At 39.1% G+C, this 14,830-nt stretch overlaps 1 protein-coding gene across 1 annotated transcript in view; it reads left to right on the plus strand.

Moving 5' to 3' along the window:
* The window catches only part of abcc6a (ATP-binding cassette, sub-family C (CFTR/MRP), member 6a), a 43,500-nt gene that overhangs the window by 22,062 nt on the left and 6,608 nt on the right, over nucleotides 1-14,830 (plus strand). Inside the window, exons 9-26 of the mRNA XM_007248830.4 lie at nucleotides 2,237-2,414; nucleotides 3,044-3,205; nucleotides 3,578-3,670; nucleotides 5,577-5,780; nucleotides 6,140-6,286; nucleotides 6,860-6,947; nucleotides 8,100-8,169; nucleotides 8,256-8,382; nucleotides 9,588-9,764; nucleotides 9,884-10,051; nucleotides 10,233-10,416; nucleotides 10,659-10,740; nucleotides 11,334-11,445; nucleotides 12,014-12,221; nucleotides 12,763-13,073; nucleotides 13,291-13,490; nucleotides 14,180-14,306; nucleotides 14,614-14,715. Of these exons, the coding sequence (XP_007248892.3) occupies nucleotides 2,237-2,414; nucleotides 3,044-3,205; nucleotides 3,578-3,670; nucleotides 5,577-5,780; nucleotides 6,140-6,286; nucleotides 6,860-6,947; nucleotides 8,100-8,169; nucleotides 8,256-8,382; nucleotides 9,588-9,764; nucleotides 9,884-10,051; nucleotides 10,233-10,416; nucleotides 10,659-10,740; nucleotides 11,334-11,445; nucleotides 12,014-12,221; nucleotides 12,763-13,073; nucleotides 13,291-13,490; nucleotides 14,180-14,306; nucleotides 14,614-14,715 (2,740 nt within the window). The remainder of the gene's footprint in view (nucleotides 1-2,236; nucleotides 2,415-3,043; nucleotides 3,206-3,577; nucleotides 3,671-5,576; nucleotides 5,781-6,139; nucleotides 6,287-6,859; nucleotides 6,948-8,099; nucleotides 8,170-8,255; nucleotides 8,383-9,587; nucleotides 9,765-9,883; nucleotides 10,052-10,232; nucleotides 10,417-10,658; nucleotides 10,741-11,333; nucleotides 11,446-12,013; nucleotides 12,222-12,762; nucleotides 13,074-13,290; nucleotides 13,491-14,179; nucleotides 14,307-14,613; nucleotides 14,716-14,830) is intronic.

Genomic DNA, 14,830 nt, shown 5'->3' on the forward strand with positions numbered 1-14,830 from the left:
ATGTAAACATGAACAGTCCAACTGTTTGTGTTTTAGTAGTTTAGTTAGATTGTGTTTCTGTGTAACTGTGGCTCAGATAACAATCGGATCAGAGTTTATTAGTAACCTATGTAAAATAAATCCTAGTCATTTTAAAGTGTTCACTTATTTTTTCAAGCATCTGTTTGATAAAAACAGTTTTCAGAGCAGATGAGGACAACGTTAAGATGTGCACATTGTAATAATATTATGCAGACCATGAACTTCAGTGCAGGTAACTTCATATGTATCCTAGGAGAAAAACAAAAGGTATTAAAAGTCCTATTAAATAAACTCTGAAATAAACCACCTCCCAAGGTTTGAAGGAACATCTTACAGAGGCCTGCAGAATGTTTTTCAGGATACGCTTCATGATATCTCTGCAAAACAGTGAGATTCAGTTAGTATCATGCGTAGCGTCACCCAAGCCATACATCACAATGTTTATGCCCACAGTGGGGTAATTATGGCTTAGTGTCTGAAAGCTGGTGAGGGACAGCTGACCGCAGCGTCGTGCCCGGCGTAGACGCGTCAGCCCCCGAGGCAGCCTGAAGCGGAACTGTTGGGGTTGTGGTTGAGAAGTGACCACAGTAAGAGAGCGGCCAGCCAAGTACAAGGTCGAGACAGCAGCCACCAGCGAACTGCCCCGGTATATGTTGCCACTTTGAGACTAGCCTTGTGGTTGTCACCCTAAAACAATGGTGTTTGGAATTTTAGGCAATTTGGGGTAAAGGCGACTCTGGATCAGCTGTGCGAAGTTCTGTCCACAACCCAACAACAAGGGGGAATTACTAAGTCTGTGTGTTTAATCTCAGTGACCAGTCAAGTGTCAAAACAGGGAAGGTTTTAGTAGAACCAGTTCAACTGAGCAAAGCTTTTCTAGGCTAACAGGACCTAATATAGAATTTGGAAATTTATGCCCAATTCTGTTAAACGCCAAAATTTAGCCTTGCTTTCATTAAGATTGCCCTCTGCCTCTTCTTCCTGTGGCAGGTAATGCTGCCATTATAGTATAATACTGATACAGATAATACAATTAAACACTGGCCGCAACTTTAGACTTTTTTTTTTAAAGATTGCATTTAAAAAAGGAGTCATTATAAGTTCAAGTACTTCATTTAAGGCATTACTTAACACAGAAATTAGACAACAACATTCACCATATATACATATCTTTGTTGTCCAATATGGTGACTTCAAAGGATAAGGCAAAAATGTTCTTAATGTATAATGGAAGCTTATTTATAGTGTAGAGAGCTGCTACAAGGTTCGTAGCTAAACGAAAGCTCTGCTCGATCACCAAACCACACAGCTAAACATTATACTGGAGGTCATAATATTATATATGAGTCAATATCAATGTACTGTGCTGTTTGCGTCCCAGAAGAGTTATTTGATTTTCATACATTTTACTGTAATAAGATTTACTCCTATTACACATATAGAGAAATGTTAACCCTCACTTTGAAGAACTATTTGTACAATTTATACGGTTTTCTTTGATGTGTGTGTTAAGGGGGGGGTTGCTATGTTCACAGTAATTCTTTTAAAATGTTTAATAACACGTTTATTTAATAATTTTATTTTGTGTATTAAACTATTTAAACATGTCCAAGAATTCCCTGCCCACCCTTTTGTTTAGGGATAACTCCACCCCTTTAAGAAAGTGACGTCTGACATCAGTGACATCACAATCTGAGGACTAAAAAAACAAAAATAAAAGGGACTGAAGACACTCTGCTGCATTTTAATATTGTCTCTTTTAATATGATTTATGTCCAGCCTGTCATGGTAATTAAAAAAAAAAAATCTAAATATATCTTAGGAACAAAACAACTCAACATGTACTCAACATCAACTCAGTCTACACCACATTTTCATTAATATCAATTTTAATTTATTTTTTTTTCCAATTTTCTCAAAGTGGACAATGGCAGACAGAAAATAAAATGTTCTTTAAAAAGTGATTAAGCTGGAACATATGATTTCTGTATAGTTGGTAGTCTTATAAATATGACAAAAAACAAAAGAATAACAATTTTATTAAAAAAAGTTATGAGATGCAAAAAGGTACAGTATTCTGATAAAGACAATAATGATAATAGTGCTCTAATGCCCTATGGGTTTGCTACTCACACTGATCCAGGCTTCCCTTCATATTATAATGATTTTTGTCGGCTCCTTCTTCTCTTTCCACTCTTTCTCTTTTAAATCTTAGTCTGCTGTTAGGCTTCATGAGGGAGGAAGATGCTCCACTGTGGAAGGGATATTTCTACGCCTCGCTGATGTTCCTCCTCTCGTGTCTGCAGTCCCTCTTCAACCACCAGTACATGTACAGCTGCTTTACTGTGGGCATGAGGGTCAAGACCGCGGTTATGGGACTCGTCTACAGGAAGGTCTGTTTTATGGGGGCTAATCACACCTCTTATGCTCAGTAAATAACTACAGAGTTAAAATCATTTAATTTCCAAAGTTACTGATTAATTTATTTGTTAAATTATCTATAACTAAAGCCAATTGTAGGCCCATTTACAAAGGCCTTTTTTCTATCTGGCATGTAGTTTATATCCTTCAAAAACCAAGCCTAATTTATTTTGATTGGAACATTTCTAACCTTTATATCTTAAAAATAAAAACAGACTGTTTTGGGTTGTTGAAATGAGCCCCACTGATACTAGAGTTAATCCAGCAATATGCAGCAGGGATGGCTGATTAGATGGCGCTCCCTATTTCCCCCAATCACCCAGTCTGATAACCAGTGGTTTATGAAAAAGAACTGGCAGTTAGTGTTCTTCTCCAAGCATGTTGAGCTTTGAGTGACTTCAAGGAAACACATGCTAGTTTTCATCCTCCCAGCACTGGTAACATTATAGGAAAGTCTTTGTTACTTAGTGGGAATTAAAATAATTCTTGCAGCTTATGTTTCATAGATGAATTACACTATTTTTTATGTGGGTCTTTTTTCAACAGTTTAAAAATTTACCTTCTAATTGTTGACTGTATAATCTTTTCTGTTTGTTTGTAGTCTCTGGTGATCAACAGCGCAGCACGCAGGACGTGTACAGTAGGAGAGATTGTAAATCTAGTCTCTGCTGATACGCAGAAGCTTATGGATTTCGTGGTTTACTTTAATGCTGTGTGGCTCGCCCCCATCGAGATTGCCCTCTGTCTCTTCTTCCTGTGGCAGGTAATGTTGCCATTTTAATATATCACTGATACAGATATTACAATTGAACAATGACCACAAAATGACCACAAATATAAAAAAAATATTACATTTTAAAATAAGTAATTATAAGAATAAGTACTCCATGTAAGGCATCTATAAATACAAGCACTGTTACATAACACGGAAATTGGACAACCATATTCACTATACATTCACATCATTAAGAACTATTATATAAAACTATTATTTGTGTTCAGAAAGATTTGTCAAGGTTATAGACACATAAGTTATAGAACTACTGCCCTTATTGAAGAGCCATTTAAGAAAAATCCTTTTTTTTTTAAGGTCACAGGCTATTTCACTCAAACCCCTGCACTGTTCCCCTTTTAGCACCTGGGCCCATCTGCTCTGGCTGGCATCGCCACAGTAATTCTCATCTTCCCGTTGAATGGGTTTATTGCCAAGAAGAGGAGTAAACTACAGGTACTGTATCAAGCTTGAAATGAACACACAAGCACATCTAACAATGAATGAAAGTTAGATCAGTCAAGAGACTGCTAGAGAGTCAAGACCAAGACCAGGATGTGTCGAGTCCAAGTCAAGACCTAGACTTTAGGTAGTCATGTCCGAATCCAAGTGCTGAGACTGAGGCAAGACCAAAACCAGATTCAGATCTTTTTTTTATCATAGGAAAATAAAAATAAATATGTATTTTATCATATATCATCATAATGATAAATAGAACATCTAGTTTTTAAATAATAATAATAATAATAATAATAAAGTCCACATCACCCCATAACCGTGACAAGTCTGACTCGAAACAAGGTTAAGACAGGTTTTGAGATGCATATTGGACTCAAGTACTACACCACTAGTTAGTGCAGCATTTTTCAAAGTGTGTGGTATGGCAGGTGAGGCGCAAGGAATCGGAGGAAATGAAAAATTTTTAAGCCTGTCTTTTTAACGCATGTCAGTTTTGCCAATAAAAGGGTAGAGGGGGTGGGGGAATAAGCCCCAGATTTTAAAATGTCTGCGGAACAATGTAAACAGTCCAACAGAGAAACAGAAGATATAGGTGTGTATAATATTAAGGTTTAAAAATGGACAAATTTGTTACAAGGACCACAAAAATTGGCAAGTTGGAGAAACAAAAGACAGATGAGCCAAATCAATCAAAAAGCCAACCAAAAAGAACGTAAAGCACTATCCAGACGGGATTAGTTTCTGAGGGGTGCTTCTGTGAAAAATATTTCACACTTCTACTCTGTGATAAAACATTAGTAGCCCCCCCAACCCATTTCCACGCTGTTGTGTTTACGTGGATCTCTGTGTAAACGCGAGCCCAAAGTGTAATTACAGTGCGTAGCGATGGACAATTAGCTGTTTTATTAAGCCAACAAAAAAAATAACAAAATAAATAAGTAAATGGTGAAAGCTGCGTCAGTAAATAGTAAAGCACAAATGGCATCATACAGAGTTGCATACAGGGTTGTCCAGTTAAAAAAAACACACACAATATAGCAATAGCTGAGCAACTTATTCTCAACTTATGGGACACGTGGGGCGTGGAATTTCCCCTTCTGCTGAGGTGGAGAATGATAGAAAAGTTTGAGAACCAAACTTGAGATTTTGAGCTTATTCAGTGCAACCTGGGGCTAGAACATCTCAAAGAAAAAAAATCCACATTTATCAGATTTCAGATCACACTGCCACTGAGCAACAACGCCAAGTTAACCACATTCAATTCCAGTCATCAGGCAATGGATCCTGATTATTATTAAATAAAGGTTTTATTACAGTCCTGAGTGTCACTGAATTTATTTATGGGTCAGTTCCTAAGCTCCAGAGCTGGTTTAGATGGCTCATTTAGAGCTATGAAGGCTGTGGGTTGGATCCGAGGTTCTCTCATTCCTTTGATGTCCATCTGTCCATAACGCTTCAGATGGAAAACAACCACACTAAAACAAATGGCAATAAAAGTTATATATTTTTTCATTTCTCTTTTGAAAACAACAGATGCTTGGCTCACAGGCCACTTATGACCAAAACTTTGGTTGCAACCTTGGCTTATGTCTGTGTCTCCCTTTTTTTTTTTGGAGGCACTGGCTGACCTAGTCGTCTAGCTGCCTACCACTGGCCTACTTGGCTGTTAGCAGCGTGAAAAATTGAGATATATAAAGGGCAAAGAATGCAGACAAACCTAACCCAAACCCGACTCTTCGTGTGATTAAGCTGTGGACAAACTGACCAGAAATTTTCACATTCGCCACATTCCATCTTGCCCACTGACTTGCCTACACTGTAAATCATGCAATCTCAATATTATGTTATCTACGTAATACCCAGCAGGCTCATGACCTTATATTTTATTTTTTGAATGAAACAGGAGATTCAGATGAAGTTCATGGATGGGCGAATCAAGCTGATGAATGAAATCCTGAATGGCATAAAGATCCTGAAGTTCTATGCCTGGGAAAAAGCTTATCTGGAGAAGGTTTTAGGCTACAGGGAGAAAGAGCTCGGGGCCCTGAGGAAATCCCAGATCCTCTACTCCATCTCTATTGCTTCTTTCAACTCCTCGACTTTTCTGGTGAGTAAAACTCACTGCAAATTCTGCAACACAATGGTTATAAATAGACAAAATACACAGTGCACAGTACACAGTACACGGATAGCAAAAATCATTTGGAATACCACATGCCAGTGCCACATTTCGGCCAGATTCTGGCTCAAATGCTCGGCTCACATTAAGGCCGAGCGCTGTAGGAATTCCCTTGTGTGGCCATTCCAGTTAAAATTTTCTACTTTGAATAGAACACAGCATTTATTTAAAAATATATATATATATATATTAATTTTTTTTGCCCCTTAGTACAAGTGATCTGTACCATGTCTCAAGATAAATTAATTCAAAGTCAGCTTAACAAGATTATCTTTCTTGTTTCTCAGATTGCCTTTGCCATGTTCGGAGTCTACGTGCTCATTGATGACAAAAACGTGCTGGACGCTCAGAAGATCTTCGTGTCAATGGCGCTCATCAACATCCTGAAGACCCCTTTGAGTCAGCTTCCATTTGCTATGAGCACCACCATGCAGGTGGGCATCTAGAGCACTGGAGGTGCCAGGAATTCCAATTCAGATATTTTACATTTTTCTGATATAGAATAAACAAGAAGTTGAGGAATTATAATCACCTGTTTTCACTGGCAGGTTATTAGAGCAAACTAAAGCAGCAAATCATAGTTGTCATCCCATCATCACATTGTGAGGGCATGACGTGGCATTTTAGGAGAACCCTGTATAGCACTGCATCCTTTGGGACAATGTCTAGTAGTGGTGGCATAGAAGGCGTTTCATAATGGCACACTTTTCTTCTGGAACATGATCTAGAGGGAACAGCATCATACTTTATCACAGTGATTCACTTTTTCTCCACAAGAAGAGCAGTTCGCTCTTTTTTGCCTAGCTAAAATTCAGTTTAGTGACCCATTTTTAGGTATGGGGGAGTTCAGGGGGGTTGGTTGCCCCCCCAACCCCCAACTCCCAACAACGGCCTGCTAGTATTCGGCGCTATGACATAATAGAATATTGGCTTTTCAGTGTTATTTTTTAGTTCATTTTCTTTTAGTTATTACATAACTTTCCTCTGACCCATCTCTTGTGTTGCAGGCTGTCGTCTCGCTGAAGCGCTTGGGGAAATTTTTGTGTCAAGAAGAAATAAAACCAGACAACGTGTCCAGAGATCCTTATAAACAGGGTGAGTTAACATCCTATTCCCACTCACCCTCACAGATACTGAAATATGACTTCCGCTGGAGCTCTGTCACATTAATATATTGAATGGCAGTGCCACAGATTGATTAATTTGTTGCCAAGTGCTAAATTCCACAGCCGCGTGGCAGCATTGCTTCACTTCCTGCTCTCCTCTGTAGTAAGAGAGAGAGAGAGAGAAAAAGAGAGAGAAAGAGAGAGAGAGAGAGAGCAATTAGAGACCCAGTGCAGCAGCCCACGGTAGACTGCGGTCTCAGCCTAGTCTTCTATTTTAGTGAAACGCAAACACATTTTTGCCCCGGCATCTGTCAACAACGCTGCAGACAGCTTGTGAAAACAGCTATTTTGAAGATGAGGCTAATTAGACCGTGCATAATTAAGGGGAGTCTATGATTTCACAAGCTGCAGGAGAGGAAGTTTTCTTTCATAGACAGCCCCTCCTGGCCTCGCACCTTAATGGCTCCCATACGGCAGAAAAGCGTGTTCACTTCTGTACAGGTGTGCAGGCGAATATGTGATTATCACTCGATATAAGAAACCTACCATTTGGGTCAGTATTTATATGTAAGAAAACAGCTTACTTATTATAGTGTTCTACAATGTGCAATGTCTATGTTTTTTTTTTACTTATTTATAGATGGTAACTTTGTCAGTGATCACTACTTACATATTACCACTTAATACCACAATAATAAGTAAGCTGTTTTATTGCATATAAATATTAAGCCAAATGGTGACATGGAAATGTCAGTTTCCACCCTGTTGTGGCAAAATATCACAGTAATTAAAATAATATTTAAAAATCTAAATGTATCTTTTAAACAGAACTAGATCACCATGAAAAATTTTACATATATAGTCTATAATTACATATCAACACATTTTTATTAAAGGCCAATGCTGGTTAAAATGGTCCACTCTGCCATAGTCCATCCTGTCATGCACCTTGCCATAACACAAAGGACTCATCCATGACAGGAAATAATAAAAAGGAAAAACATGAAAAACTGATATCTGTGTAATGAAATATAATAAATAGTTAAAAGAATTTAAAATATGAAGTAATTTTAACTTAACTTAAATGCATGGTACTCTAGTAATGACCCTTATACTTTTTCCCTCACTCTCTGTTTCTCAGATGAAGACAGTGTGGTGGTTGAGAACGGGACGTTCAGTTGGTCTAAAGACGGCCCTCCATGTCTAAAAAGGTATAATAACAGTTGTCAGGATAAAGTTTCTAATATGAATTGATGGCAATCAGCAGCAGCCTGCCAACAGTTTTGTGTTTTTGTAGGATCAGTGTGAGAGTTCCTTGTGGTGGACTGGTAGCAGTGGTCGGCCATGTTGGCAGTGGGAAGTCGTCACTGCTCTCTGCGATGCTTGGAGAGACAGAGAGGAGAAGTGGCAATGTTTCTATTAAGGTAAAAATATGAGTTAGATTTAAATGAAATGTTTTGGGCAAAACTGAGGGAAAAAAACAAAAAAAAACAGGTTGGACAGGTTTTTATTTATTTTGTATTTTTTCACAATTAAGGGTGTGTCTGTGCGTCTTTTGTATCGTGAGAGCAAAAAATACACCTAGCGCAGCTCGAAACACACAAAAGGCATGACTTAATTTTCTTAATTAATCTTGGGTGGTTAACGGGCGTAACATGAAATAAACTAGTCAGTGTGTCTCTTGCCATTACCTTTACGAGGCAGGTGTGCTCTGACTTTGGTGCATTCATATCTTAAGAGCAAGGCACTTTGTGCGTCTCAGCAGAGGATACTGACCTGTGTATTGAACAGCAGTGTTATTTTATTCTTTATTCTGTTTATTGAGAAGTTAAAAGGCAGGTTTGTGCTCTGCAGTGTGCATGGTGCACCTTCAGGAATGGACAACTGACTGTTGTCTAGGTCAATTTCAGTCAGTGGTGCACCTGTGTTTTCCTCTGCCAAAATAGCAGAAATGTGCCAGAAATTTACCTGAACACACCTCACTTCCAGATTTATTGTCGATTTATTTCTAAACTGTGACACTATTTTAATAGCGCAGACACAATGCGTAAAAGTAGACTGTTGAAGGGGTGCAAGATAGAAAAGAGCATTGTGATGCACCTTGCACCATGGTGTACGATAGAGCCTTTAACATTTTCAATATCTGAGCAGACTCACCAAAAAAGCACAGTACATTAACCATTTACTCAACCATTTACTCATTTAGTCAAACATTTACCTCGGCAGTGCTACTTAATCTAATGTGAGCAAAATTTACAAAAAAAGAGAGGCAAACAAACAGATGCTAAGGCTAAATTAGCTCAGCTAACATGACTATATAAGCCTTGTACATCTCATATCATATTTTGTGAAAGGATAGCAAACAGATATCAAGTGTGATAAGTAATGCTGAATGCTTAATTTTGTTTAATTTTATGTGAGTAAAGGTTAAAAATGAACAGAAACCTGATGTTTGTTAGCTCCCCTACTGTCCCTCACTCCCTACTGGGGGATGGGGGGATGGGGGAGGAGGTCGAGAAGTGTTGGCCTTATAATCCTCAGATGGTTTATCATGACACACAAGTCGACTTTTCACAGTAACAGATATTTTGACCAGGCTGCTTAAATTTGATCTTGTATGATCTTGTAGGGTTCTGTGGCTTACGTGCCCCAGCAGGCCTGGATCCAGAATGCCACGCTACAAGACAACATCCTGTTTGGCCGAGAGAAGAAAAAGACATGGTACCAGCGAGTTCTGGAGGCCTGTGCCCTCCTGCCCGATCTAGAGATCCTGCCAGCAGGAGATGCCACTGAGATCGGCGAGAAGGTGCTCTTCTAAACCTGTTTTGGAGCTGGGGCTCATATTCTCTATATGTTAAAATGCTTTTGATTGCATTTAGCTAATTTGATTTGAGCATGACAATTTATCATAAAATCTTTTCCCAGGGTTTAAACCTCTCTGGAGGGCAGAAGCAGAGGGTGAGCCTGGCTCGTGCAGTTTACAGAAAAGCTGATATCTATCTGCTGGATGACCCTCTGTCTGCTGTGGATGCCCACGTGGGTCAGCACATCTTTGATAAGGTCATTGGGCCCAAGGGTGTGCTTAGAGATAAGGTAATTAGGTCTTCCTTTTTTGTATAGTCAAAGACATTTTTAGCTTTTTCTTTTGTAACATTATGAATTTATTATAAAGTCAAAAACAATGGGAGTAATATGGGTTAAAAGCATTAGTTGAGCTCCTGGACCTACATAGTCTCCAAAGATGTGAAAAAAAATGTCATTATGTATTTGTCAGACCCGAGTTCTGGTGACCCACGGGACGAGCTTCCTGCCTCAGGCTGATCTAATCCTGGTGCTGGTGGACGGCGAGATCACTGAGAGCGGCTCCTACCAGGAACTGCTGAACCGCAACGGGGCCTTTGCTGATTTCATCCGCACATTTGCCAGCTCTGAGAGGAAAGAGAGCTCTGTGCAGAGAGGTCAGTCTAACACCTTTACAGTAATAGACTAATATACAGTTATATACTCATTAATCTTATATAAATATAGAATGAATAAAATCCCAAACAATCGGAATGGAAGCACTCCATTGCCAAAGTATTTTAAAATTACAAAATATAACGGGACTTCAAAATAACTTGTACTGTACTGCAACAGGGACAGAAAATCTTTTGCACACAATTTATTTTTTGAAGACTATTCAAGTGTATTCTTTTTCCAGGTTCCAGAAGGTCCTGTGCAAGGCTCAGTGTAACAGATTACATGCTGTTTTCCAGGGATCTCTCTCAGGAGCAGCTGATTGGGTAAGTGAACTTTGAAGAAGAACTCCGGTGTAAAATAGACTTTTGGTGTAGTAAAACATAATAAAAAGTACTTACCTTTGATAAATAGCACACCTCCACCCTCCCACAGCGATTGTTCAAACACCCTTCAGACTGGGTGACACGGGGCATTATTTGCCCCGATAAATCGCTTTTTAATAAATTAAAAAGTGCACAAGAAGCTAATTAAAAAACACTGTTTACATCCCATAATGCTAGCTTTAGCTCCAAGTACCATATACATAAGTATAAGTAATATATACATAGACATAGCAGCCGGAGCCAGGAGGCAGGCTATGCAGAATCTCTCTCTCTCTCTCTCTATATATATATATATATATATATATATGTCAAATGTCATATATATATATATGTCAAAGGTAAGTACATTTTATCATGTTTTACTACACCAACAGTCCATTTTACAGTCCATTTTAGAGTTCTTCTCTAACATATTAACACATCTCAAAAAGAAAATGAAAGTGATGTAAAATATATATATATATATATTTTTTTTTTATCAAAGCACTATTTGTTGCTTTATATTTCTCTTCTTCTCTCGTTCTCTATCTTAGAGGCGACACCAACAGTGTGGCTATGCAGAGTTTGGAGGCCGACATCGAGCAGGAGCAGATTCCTGAAGATCTGGGGAAACTGACGGAGGTGGACAAAGCTAGAATAGGCAGGGTGAGTTGGACAGCACTGTTTAATGCTCTCTTATGTACTGTAAGTCATAGCTGGTTACAGCAGTCATCATAAAAAAGTAAAAAAAAATAGATGCACACAAAAATTAAGATTAAAGATGTAATCATAAATGAGGGTTGAAGTGCTGATGGCTCATCCAATTGCATCCCACACATTTTTGTTTAGGAAAGGTTTGTCGATGTGTTTGGCCATGTCATAATAGCTGTGTCTTCAAGACAGGCTCTTAAGATGGTAGCAGTGTATGGACAAGCATTGTCCTGTTGGAAAAGTTAGGGCTACTGGTTGCAGGACATAGTTAACATAGTTTTGAGCTGCCAAAGTGCCTGTAATGAAGACCAAAGGTAATCACATGAAATTAAAAATTTTCCCAAAACATGTTTTTTTTTTAAAACAAGTATATATAAAATCTTGCAGCCTCACAAGGCCATTGATAAAATGCTGGATCCTGTTATGACGGTATCCCAAGTGTAATATGGTATGCAATATCATATGTTATATGTACTACTTTTACAGAGGTTGCTGAATTCTAACTCTCTGTCTTGCATTCCAGGTGAAACTGGAGATGTACATTGAGTACTTCCGCACCATCGGCTTGGCCTTGATCGTACCCATCCTCTTCCTGTATGCCTTCCAGCAGGCTGCCTCTCTGGCATACAATTACTGGCTCAGCATGTGGGCCGACGAGCCCGTCATCAACGGGACCCAACTCAACACTGACATGAAGCTGGGAGTCTACGGAGCTCTGGGTTTTGCACAAGGTCAGTGTCTAAGCCTGTAAAAACTTACTTCATGTCTCTCATAGCCTGCATACTTTAATACTGGTTTTATTGTTATATTTATATTACTAAAATAAAATATTACTGGATAAAATAAATAAAAATACAAATAACTAAAAATATAATAGATATTCTATATTTAGTTATTTTTACACACATAACAGACAGCAGAAAATATTATTTTAAAAAACGAAGCGAAAAGAAGGATGAAAGATGTTGAAAAAAAATGGCAGAGCTGTTTGTTGAAACTTGAAGTGGTAGAAACTAACAGCTCTAATATTTTTAATGTTGTCTTAATAACATAGGGCTGGGGGGCTCAAAATATATATAGCGGGTGGATAAAGATTCAAGATAGATTGCACATATTCTGGTACACAAAACTATTATTACAAATAGGTAATAAATAGACCATGTATAAATATGACAAACAAACCAGCAATCATTTTACATATGGCATGTTTTAAATCAGCAGAAATCCAAAACTCTATGTCTAAAGACCTAACGCAGATTTTCTAAATTCCAGGCATGGCCATTTTTGGCACTACAGTGGCAATCTCTATTGGGGGCATCATCGCCTCTCGCCAACTGCATCTGGACCTCCTTAAGAACGTGCTGCACTCCCCCATGTCCTTCTTTGAGTCCACCCCGAGTGGTAACCTCCTGAACCGCTTCGCCAAGGAGATCGACGCCATCGACTGCATGATTCCGGACGGACTGAAGATGATGCTTAGCTACTTCTTCAAGCTCATGGAAGTGTGCATCATAGTGCTTCTGGCCACGCCCTTTGCTGCCGCCATCATCTTCCCCCTGGCACTACTCTACGCCTTTGTGCAGGTATGGCTGAGGCAGCGTTTTCCGGGGAGGGAAAGAAACTCGGCTAGATCACAAACCACATGTGCTGATGTTAGCACTGGAGTTAATGGGCTTTTTCGGGAGCTGCTGACACAGATGATACCTGAGTCCACTGGGAATGTTGGAAATCCTCTGAGGTTTCATGTAGGTTTTTTAACTGTTTCTGTGTCTCTAACGTTTTCTTGCTTTGTTCCTGAAGAGTTTTTACGTCGCCACATCCTGCCAGCTGCGGCGCTTGGAGTCGGTGAGTCGCTCGCCCATCTACACCCACTTTAATGAGACGGTGCAGGGCGCCAGCGTCATCCGGGCCTTCAGCGAGCAGTCACGCTTCATCCTGCAGGCCAATCGGAGGGTTGATGTCAACCAGACCTCCTACTTCCCTCGCTTTGTAGCCACCAGGTGAGTCGAGCATCCAGGTGATTGAGACAACTTTTGGGTTAAAACTCTGGGAAAGTCCGACTTTTGTCTGCGGGGTATTTTTATACCACAGATTCAGATTAAATGCATTAGGAGCCACATATTTTTAAAAATGCAAATTAAATACTACAGTCAATTAAAAATGGTGATTTATATTAAAAATGTACACTTTTTGTAATGAAATGTGCAATTGATTTTGTTTTTAACTAAAAAAAAAAATAATAATAATAATAAAAAAAATATATATATATATATATATATATATATATATATATATATATATATATATATATATATATAAGCTCTAAGGCCAACTCCATTTCATCTTTATACCCCTACCACTTGTTTTTGAGTGTCACTGGGACATCCTTCCTCTCTATCCCTCTAGCCCAACAAGAATTGCAACACCCCTCTATACCCCTCTATACCAAAAAGAATTGGGACATCCTACCCCTCTGTCTATCTAAAGTGCAAAACTGAGGGGTAGGGCTAAACCGAATGGACATGGGATGAAATTGGACTGGGCTTAATTATCTGAACTACAAGATAGACTGATAGACTAACTTCGCTAATTTGATTTTTTCCTTATTATATGTAGTTGAATGAATATATTTATGAATATGGTCACTGTCACCCAAAAACCTTTTATCTTCTTTATCTTCTCTGTGCAGATGGCTGGCTGTCAATCTGGAGTTCCTGGGTAATGGTGTAGTTCTGGCTGCTGCCATTCTGTCTGTGATGGGAAAAGAAACTCTGAGCCCTGGAATCGTGGGCTTAGCCGTTTCTCACTCTCTCCAGGTGAGAGCAATTACCAAACCCTCAACTTCTAACACAATCCCTGCTATCCAAGGGCTGCATCATCCTCTTTTGCAATATTGTGTTGTACATGCTGTCTGACCTCAAGCAGAACCCTCCTGTCTTGCATAAGGACCACATTATTGTATGTTTCTTCATTAGCGGTTATTGAGTTGATGTGAAATTGAAGTGACGGGGAGGAAGCTGGAGCTTTAGGCTACTTAGAAGACTTGCATAAGTCCACACGTATCCACAGTCGCTAACCTCAGGCTCGGCACAGCCACTGAACTGTCTGCCCTGATTGTTTCAGGTCACAGCCATCCTCAGCTGGATCGTGAGGTCTTGGACAGATGTGGAGAACAACATTGTGTCAGTGGAGAGGGTGAAAGAGTATGAGGAAACACCTAAGGAGGTGAGGAGGAAGTAGAGCTACAGAAACACATTTAGGATTAGGGCTGGGCAATATCAATATCAAATATCAATATATAGTATATAATAATATAAACAATTTAATAAATTGTAAAAAG

This window comes from Astyanax mexicanus, chromosome 5 (assembly GCF_023375975.1).
Source record: "Astyanax mexicanus isolate ESR-SI-001 chromosome 5, AstMex3_surface, whole genome shotgun sequence".
NCBI lineage: Eukaryota > Metazoa > Chordata > Actinopteri > Characiformes > Acestrorhamphidae > Astyanax > Astyanax mexicanus.